Source organism: Daktulosphaira vitifoliae, unplaced genomic scaffold, assembly GCF_025091365.1.
Source record: "Daktulosphaira vitifoliae isolate Bord-2020 unplaced genomic scaffold, ASM2509136v1 Scaffold_2, whole genome shotgun sequence".
Classification (NCBI taxonomy): domain Eukaryota; kingdom Metazoa; phylum Arthropoda; class Insecta; order Hemiptera; family Phylloxeridae; genus Daktulosphaira; species Daktulosphaira vitifoliae.
Genome location: NW_026099573.1, coordinates 35,701,900 through 35,711,981, shown reverse-complemented (window position 1 = coordinate 35,711,981; position 10,082 = coordinate 35,701,900). Strand labels below are relative to the sequence as shown.

At 25.2% G+C, this 10,082-nt stretch overlaps 2 protein-coding genes across 2 annotated transcripts in view; both read left to right on the top strand.

Moving 5' to 3' along the window:
• Positions 1-10,082, top strand: part of LOC126899802 (uncharacterized protein DDB_G0289917-like) — a 145,235-nt gene that overhangs the window by 36,505 nt on the left and 98,648 nt on the right. The window lies entirely within an intron of this gene.
• Positions 1,810-6,941, top strand: LOC126899841 (uncharacterized). The gene is made up of 8 exons (XM_050675073.1): positions 1,810-2,006; positions 3,192-3,410; positions 3,500-3,690; positions 3,776-3,927; positions 4,888-5,094; positions 5,182-5,378; positions 6,081-6,220; positions 6,411-6,941. The coding sequence occupies exons 1-8, from the start codon at positions 1,954-1,956 to the stop codon at positions 6,920-6,922; spliced, it is 1,671 nt and encodes a 556-aa protein (XP_050531030.1). The 5' UTR covers positions 1,810-1,953; the 3' UTR covers positions 6,923-6,941.

Here is a 10,082-nt window from a genome sequence, read left to right as displayed (position 1 = left end):
TGAAGAGCAATATGAGTTGCGGGCCAAATAACCGTATGTTATTAAAATCCATGGCTATCAGTAATGAGGTTATTTTTCTTACAACTTATTGAACCAGGTTAAAATTCATTTAAATTAATGATTTTTAGTTATTTAATTTAAAAGTACATTCTGTATGTTTTCATTTTTATATACCTTTAGCAGCCAACAATTTTTTTTTAATCAATTGAAAATTTTAATTTTATTCAAATGTAGTTTATTACTTGTTTGTGTTACTTATGAAAGTGACCATTTGTGCATTACATATTTTAAATAAATAAATATAAATAAAATTGTGCTGTTATTTAATCTTGCCTCTAGTTAAATACAATATAGGATTATGATTTGTAATCTTTTTTCAGCTTTAGGAAAAATAAATATTTCCAGGCACCATAAAACATTTATGAGATTAAAACTATTTATATATATTTAAAATGAATCCATATTCTGTTTAAGTATCTTATGATAATTCTAGGGATGTAATGTCCAAAGATATTATATTATATTAGGATATATTAATTAATATATTTATAAATATTATTTATATGATCCGAAAAATCCTTCTAAGGTATCTTGACTTTATGAGGGGAATCATGATTAGATATGATACAAAGAGTAGAGTATGTTGCCGCTTTTCTAGTATTCTTAAAAAATTAGACGTGAGTATTACGCATGACAATTTATTTTGTATTTTTTAAATATATGTAATGAATAATCACATAAATGTGTATACATATTATAGCACAATAACATTATAATGTTTACACATCTATTTTATAGACTTATGAAAATCCGTAATTTTTTAGTAGGGTTTACTACAAAGTTTGATGACCAACAACAACATTTTAAATTAAAGGATTACTAATTACAGATATATTAATAAAATGTATAGACCAATTTTTTATTTAGTAAACTATTAATAGTTAATATTTTATTTAACTATAAATTCAATATCTCCTTATCGCACTTTAAACCCCTTCTTCATCTTCACCTTACTTCACTCTTTCGAGAAGACGAATATTCTTTTGTTTTGACTACATTGCACCTACGGTGTCCTAGTGTGCATATGCTCGCATCATTTTATTTGTTTGATTGAAATTTTTATAAGTTCATTTAGTTTTTNTAAATACAATATAGGATTATGATTTGTAATCTTTTTTCAGCTTTAGGAAAAATAAATATTTCCAGGCACCATAAAACATTTATGAGATTAAAACTATTTATATATATTTAAAATGAATCCATATTCTGTTTAAGTATCTTATGATAATTCTAGGGATGTAATGTCCAAAGATATTATATTATATTAGGATATATTAATTAATATATTTATAAATATTATTTATATGATCCGAAAAATCCTTCTAAGGTATCTTGACTTTATGAGGGGAATCATGATTAGATATGATACAAAGAGTAGAGTATGTTGCCGCTTTTCTAGTATTCTTAAAAAATTAGACGTGAGTATTACGCATGACAATTTATTTTGTATTTTTTAAATATATGTAATGAATAATCACATAAATGTGTATACATATTATAGCACAATAACATTATAATGTTTACACATCTATTTTATAGACTTATGAAAATCCGTAATTTTTTAGTAGGGTTTACTACAAAGTTTGATGACCAACAACAACATTTAAAATTAAAGGATTACTAATTACAGATGTATTAATAAAATGTATAGACCAATTTTTTATTTAGTAAACTATTAATAGTTAATATTTTATTTAACTATAAATTCAATATCTCCTTATCGCACTTTAAACCCCTTCTTCATCTTCACCTTACTTCACTCTTTCGAGAAGACGAATATTCTTTTGTTTTGACTACATTGCACCTACGGTGTCCTAGTGTGCATATGCTCGCATCATTTTATTTGTTTGATTGAAATTTTTATAAGTTCATTTAGTTTTTTTTAATACAAAAATGTTTCATAATGGATTCAGATATACGAATAATGGAAAGAAAAATGGTTACACGTAAGTATGCAAATATATTTGATAGAGGGATGTACCGAGGTCTACTGACTCTTAAGAAAAATGTATTGATTTTACAGATAGTTCGATCTTTTAAATATTTCAAATTTTACCTTAACGTATATATATACGTAATCGAAATCTGTAATGGCACTCATTTTCTCAGAAACTATTGAGAATTTAACATTTTATTATAGAGGAAAAATATTAAGTTCAAAAACCCTACAATAATATCAAGTCAAACCATTATTTTTTCGTCCTTTCAAGGATAAAAACCCATATTTATAATTTTCTTAAATGGGAACCCTTACTTTTAACTTTACAGTATGATAGAAAAAAAAAATTACAAACAATTTTGTTCTTATAATTTTTTTTATCCGATTAACCGTTTGTCCGTTACAGCTTGTTAAAGTTAAGTGATTTTAGGCCAAATTTCTATTGTTATTTTAGTGTATTAAATACAGAAGTCATTATTTTTATTTACTGTAGCATAAACCAAATTTTATTGATCAAGTTTGACAGGTAAATTAGCTATAAAAATTTACTAAGCGTTAAATGAGTGATAATAATAGATTCAAATCGGGTTTTNTGACAGGTAAATTAGCTATAAAAATTTACTAAGCGTTAAATGAGTGATAATAATAGATTCAAATCGGGTTTTCGGTGTATTATTAATAGCAAAGTCTATGGATTTGTAAGACTAAAGGATCTAACAAAAATACCGGTTGCACTGCTACCGATATTATGAAACGTTATAAATGACAATATTTTTTCAGATAGTCAAAATCTTTAAACAATTATAAAACGTAAACGTTTGTTCGGATAAAAAAAATTATAAGAACAAAATTGTTTGTAACTTTTTTTTCTATCATAATATCAAGTAAAAAATAGTGACAAAAAATAGTACACCAAAAAACGCATAAAAAATTAACTGAAAAATTTAAAATTAAATTAAATTTAGGAAACATAGTAATACCTAAAATAAAGTTCTTAACAATAGGAGAGATTAGAAAACAATTGTTGAAAAAGTTTTCTTGTGGGGTTTCAACTCTTTCCTCCCCTTTGCTTTCACTATAAATATAGTTCAATAGTAGCAATAATAATGCAGTCCATTTTACCCTAAATTTCCTCAGATACATATTTACTTGATATTTAGTAATGAACCGAACATTATTTTTTATTCTATAGATATTACAAATGTGCGGGTTCAGCAATATATTTTTGCAATGGTACAGCAAAAAAAAGTTTTAATAATGTTGTGACTGAACTTAAGCCACACTCGAATATACACATATTAAATAATAATAATAATGAAATTATGATAAAGTCTTTTAAAAATATTTTGAAATCGCGGTCAAAATCTGAAAATTTACCATTAAGAACAATTTATGATGAGGAAATGTTACGGTAATTAAATTATAAAGTATTTGTAATCATAAATTGTTATATTAAAAAATAACATGCAGGTATAACATGTAAAATGTTAATTATTTCAGACATACTACAGCTGCTAGTTTATATACTTGGCCAACAGCAGAAAGCATGATGCGCTTAGCTCGTAGATCATCATTTCCTACATTACCACAAAATTTAAACGAACTATCTATAAAATTTGAAAATAATGATTTACCAAGGTATACTTGTTGTAATAGTTCCATTTTTAAGGGATGTGTAACTGATAATGATGGTAAACTCTTCTTATTTATACTTGAAATAGTTACTCTAGTTTTGTCAGTTTTGTCAGTTTTTCATTTTTTTTTTTTTTTTTTTAGGAAAGTCCAGCATAATATTTGGGTGTAATAATTTAATTGAGCACGTTTTAGCAAACGGTATTACAGAAATGCATGTGGATGCTACTTTTAAAGTTGTGCCGAATAATACAGGACAACAACTTTTGACACTTCACTGTATGATTGACAATTATGTAAGCAAAATGATAAATCATTTCTAAAGAGATAAATTAAAAATTCAAGATTGATTTAAAATTAAAACTACGAGGTATATTTGAAAAAATGGTTTTAGTTTTAATGAATGAACATTACCGGGATAATGTAGTTATACAAACTATATTTTAAAATAAGAAGCTTGTATAATAAAAACTTTATGTAGTACTTTATCATGTTTTAACAAATAATACTTTTTTCCAAAATTATCTTAATGAGTATTTTGGTTCATCTTCATTCAGATCATATTCTTATACTAATGCTTTTAGTAAATATTTCACAATTTTAAATCCTATTTTAGTAGTAATAATTATATTAACAATTAGATTTAAGTTTCAATAATTATAATGATTTGAATTAATAAATAATTATTTATACCACTAGATTGAGGTGAAATAAATAATTGTCTTGTCAGTTACCAAATTTTTTTAATTACTTCTAGAGATGTTGACATTTAAAAATTATAATATACTGTATTGATTTATTATGATGAATTACACGCATAAAATAGTTCAATCATATGTTGGATAACAAATGAATAAAAATAAAATTAATAATATAGTTTTTAATGAATTATCTTTGAAAATTATGAAATATAAAATTAAATAAGAAATTATAAGTTCAAGTATTAATAAAATTCATGATAAGTGCTACAGTTAATTTAGATTTTTAAAAATTTGAAATGTTAAATTTTGATCTTCACTTCTAAAAAAGAATATTTTATTGATTTATACAAATTATATTGACTCAAGAAAGTTGTTATTAATTATATAATTTAAAAAATTAATAAAAACCCACAAATTTTTTTTTCTTTTGAATATCAAAACTGATATATAATAATTAACAAAATATGTATTCATGAATACTTATACTTATAACATATACTTTTTTGATTGGTAAAATGAAAGTTCATCGCTAATATAATTAATAATTGATTTTAATCTATACCCGTAGCATATTCTTTGATGGAAGCAAAAACTAGAAATGCATATCTTTGTGTTTTCAATTTTATGAAACAAAATATGTTTCCTAGTCTACAACCTGAAGTTATAATGACAGATTTTGAAACAGCACTAAGGGATTCTCTTACCAATTCATTTGGTGGTTCACAAACCAGAGTAGTTGGTTGCTGGTTTCATTATAACCAGGCTAGTTAAAATAAAATTTATAACTAATATCAAATAAATAAAAATAAAGAGATGAAATTTATACTTCATTCTATGTTATTTATATAGGCTATCTGGAAAAAAATGAAAGCTTTGGGATTCCTTCATTTGGTTAATGCCAACAATCATGCATTAAAAACTTTAAAAATGCTTATGTGTTTGCCACTTTTGCAACATAACGAAATTGTACTAGGATTTCAGCTAGTAAAAGCATATGCTGTATGCCACAACACACCAATGGCTGAACTGTTCAATTATTACAACAGGTGACTAACAGAAATGTTTATTATAAGCAAATTAATTTATATACAGAAATTGTATATACAAATAACATAAAAACCAACTTTTCCCATTTCATTTTTATTAAAAAATCATCCTAATTTGAATAAGACTCATAATTTCAAATACTCTTTGCAGAGTTTTCCTTAGCTTTTAAAATATAAAAAACTTTCATTTATTTATTCTTGCTCAAATTAAAACCTTTTCATTGTAAACAACAACATTATACCATTCTTGCTAAGTAGTAAAAATGTGATTTAAAACAATTATTTGTGTTCATTTAAATTATTTTTGATCACTTGTCATTTTTTGGTTAATATATTTAAAAATATTTCTAAAATAATGTCTGAAACATTACTATATTTTTTGTAATCCAAGAAGATCATCTTGCTCCAGGTCTAAACTTGCCCGCTAACCCCTACTTAAACTAGTTATTTACTGTTAAAAATTCAGGTTTAAAAATTAATTTAAAATTTGTAATTTAAAGAAATTTTTAGGACTGAAGCGTTCACAGATAACAATCAATGTGTAATATAATTAATTAAAATAATATTTTATCCATGACTAATTAATAATTAAATAAGAATTTCTTTAAATCCAATTTGTTTGTCTACACTTCTCACTAAGTTAATGATAAATATAAATTTTACTCATTAAATGTCTTAAATTATTACCTTTTTTTAATTTAGATACTGGATTAATCAGGTAGGGACAAACATTCTATCAGTCCACAATTTACCAAGAAGAACCAATAATAATTTAGAAAGCTTCCATAATTCAATGAAATATAAGTTTTCAGTTAATCATCCAAATTTATGGGTTTTCTTAGGTATGATTATTTATACTAATCAATAATTATTTGTAAAAACTTGTCACTCAGTTTTTGTCAATTAATTTTATCAGTCTAAATAATTGTTTAGATGAGTTAAATATTAAATACAAACTAAAATAATGTAATGATAAAATACATATTCAATTTACTCATATAATGGAATTAATTTAAGATTTCTATAATATAGGTCACATAACTGAATTAAATACTAAATACCATATAGTTTTAAATCAACTAGCTAATGCTCTACAACCCACCAGAAACCTCAAATCGGTATACCTAATGAATTCAAAATGTATAAAAAGAGCAACAGAACAAAAGAGTGCTGGATTATTATCGATTTGGCAATTTTTAAATAAATGTTCTCATTCATGCTCGAGTTATGAGAGAAGACAAAGACATTGGGCTTTGGGTATTGAATACAGAGCAACGCCTGAGGACAATGAAATTGATGTACCCTCCCCGCAAACTAACAATAATTTCGACATTATAAACCCAAATATAAGGTCTAATGGATCTTTTTGTATAACTTGTACAATAATTGAGGCTGGAGACAATGTCTCTCAATATATCGCTATACCTTGTGGTCATGCTTGGATATGTGAATCCTGTGTGGCAGTTTTGGATACACAATATCCTAAAACATGTCCAATTTGTAGAGCTGAAATAGAACAGTTTCAGAGAATATATTTTTCATGAATCAATGTAAATATTAAAAATAAATTTAATGTGAAGTGTATCTATTTTGTAATTAAAATTAATTTAATAATAATTTAATAATTTTGATAAAAAAAGATTGTAATATATAATTTTGTGTTTTAATTAGAAAATTAATTTTTTCTACTAATGTTTTTTTTTTAATAAATTATTAATTTAAAATTGTAATAAATGTTTAATATTAAGGCGATTGATTGTTTTATGTATTACACAACTTAATTTTAATGTTTTTAATTCGTTTGGTGGTTATATTTTTGAAAATGAAATTACTCTTTTTCTTATTTTTGAATGATTAAACATTTGAAAATTGTATGGAAAATTCAATTTATGTTTAATTTTATATTAATTTTAATGGTTAATATTAAAATTTTAATTAAATAAAGTTAAAAATATTCAAAATGTTATTATTTTTTGTATATATATAAGGGTGGTCCTTATTTTAACTATAGTTACAATTTTTAAAGGCTATAGGTTTTATAAAAATAATTTCCAATAAATAATGCCATTTAGAGTAATGAATGCAAAATAAACAAGATATTCTTTCAATATTGACAAAGCAGATATAGTTAAATGAGAATTGCTTGATTGAATTAGGATAATTATAGTTTTTAACAAAATATATTGATACATTTATATTTTTTCGATTTTTACAATGAAATTTTAATACTACGAAAAGTTATGTTATTAACTTTTTTTTATACATATTTTTTTGAAAATATTTTCTTAGATTCTATTGTACTAAATAGCGGAGGAAGTATTAAATAACGTCGATTTTAGTATAATATAAGTTTTGCAACAGTAGTAAGCAATTTTTAAATTCTTAAGCAATATAATAACGTCATATAAAAGGGGAATGCAAGGTAAGTGAATTAATAATGGTGGAAAACAGAATATATAAAGGGAAACATGAAAAGTAAGGGAAACTGGACTTTTTGACGAAGAAACGTCAAGCTACGGGTCAGGACGTTCGTGTGCGAGTAACTTTGTGTTTTGTACGACTTAATTAATTTTAAAAACCTGTACATTGAGAGTAAATACTTTATATCCGTCGTGCTATTAAAAATTGTGCGTGTGCGGCAAGAGTCGAGGTTGGACTACTGGTCCTCTAACCGATCTTAATAATTAGTGTGCGTGCTGGTTAGTTTTTGGACTTAACCGTCCTTTAGTAGGTATAGTAAAAAGGTAGTTGTGCTGGTGGTTGCCGAGGAGCCACCCTTCAGTCTACTACATTTGAGCTATACCATGCTAACGGGTCTAAACTCTATCCCTTAAGTAGTTCACTAATTGGAAGGATTGGGGCTGACCAGTGTATCCAACGGGAGGAGCTAAAAACGTCGAATTTGTCGATAAAAAATATTAATTAATTTGCGTATTCCTTTTTGTGTCTGCGTCGGGGTACTACCGACGTATGACACAATAATTATAGAGATAAACATTAAAGACCAAAAAAGTCTTCGCGAAAAATAAAATTAAACAGAATTTATTAGTTAGACGTTGATAAATCAATGTTACAACAAATTTGTAAAGACCTCTTTCTTTTCATTATAGTTAACTGCATTTTTAATTCTGAGGAATTTTTTCTATTTATAATAATTAGTAGGATATATATAAAAAAAATAGATTTCTACATTTTTTTGTCAATTTTTAATCCCTTTGACGTACGTGAAGGGGTTGACAATAAAATTCACCAATATTTTTTGTATGCTGTTTAGAACAAAATTCCGATCACTTTGCATCAAATTAATTTAAAAATGAAGGAAGTTTATATAGAAACCACTGTATTATAAATTAATATGTGTATATGACTGTATATATTAAAGTACTCTAATAGTATTGGATTAACTTCTATTTAAAGTTGTATTTGTAATATACATAAATATTATATTGTATCTGTAACCGAGCGTTTGGCATTTAAATAACGTCCCTAAGAAATTAACAAACTTTTACTTCAATATCGCAAGTTGCCCCGAGCCTTTTACGTTTCGTCACATTAACTCATTTTTCCACACCGGGATGTAAATTATTTTCATTATTTGTACTTTTTTTTTTTAAGAATAAAATCTAAAATATGTTTGTCAATTATGTTACTTTGATTTTATAATAATATTTAATAAAAACTCCTTAACACTGAAATTAAAAAGATTTCAGGTTTTCAAATATAAAGTAGGTTTAAAATGTACAGCGATTTCGAGCTGCTCAAATAGCTACAAATAGCTATGTTGTATGTACACTATGATTTTTATAAATTTATTAAATTAAATAAACACTTATTGCAATCACTATTGGATTTAGGAATATTAATAATATAAAATTGATATTTTATCTTAAGAATGATCGAAATCGAACAGAATTCTCCATTAATAGAATATATGAAAAACAAATGTCTAACTTGAATTTGTAGGACTATACAATAATAATTTTAAAACACAATTAATTATAATTTTGTCATGCTGGAAATTCATTCCGAATATCCGTGCTTCAGTAGGTATTCATGGAATAAAACTATATAGAACGAGAGAGCATATTGAGAACCACTTATAACAATATTTTCCGGATTTCTACGGTCCGGCGTTCTACATTCCGAATTTTAGAAGACCGGTAATCTACGGTCAGGCATCTTGTATTCCGTATTTATACGGTCCGGGATTTTACGATCCTGAATTTTACAGTCCGGATTTTAAAGTTTCCGTAATTATACAGTTCCAGTAATATACGTTCCGGAGATATTTTTTCCGGATAATTCATGTTCCGCCCATTTTTTTTTCCGCATAAATACGGCCTCCTAAATTTAGTATGAAATTGATATTCAATAATTTGATATTGTAATTTATACGGAGAAATTATAAAAATAATAAAGAAGTTACATTTTGCTTTACTTTTACGTGTATAAAAATTATTTTTTTGCATTTTTATTGTAATAGAACACTTAATAGAAATCATAGTAATCATTTCTAAGTAACTTTCAGTATTTAAAAAGATTCTACAATTGAAATATCCAGAACTGAATTAATTTTAACTAAAAAAAAAAAAGTTATTATTTTGAATCCCTCTTGTAGATAGGTAAAGGGTTAGATTTATAAAAAAAAAAACCAAATGATAAGTAAAGACATGCATCTAAATAAAAAAAATTTATACTGTTTTG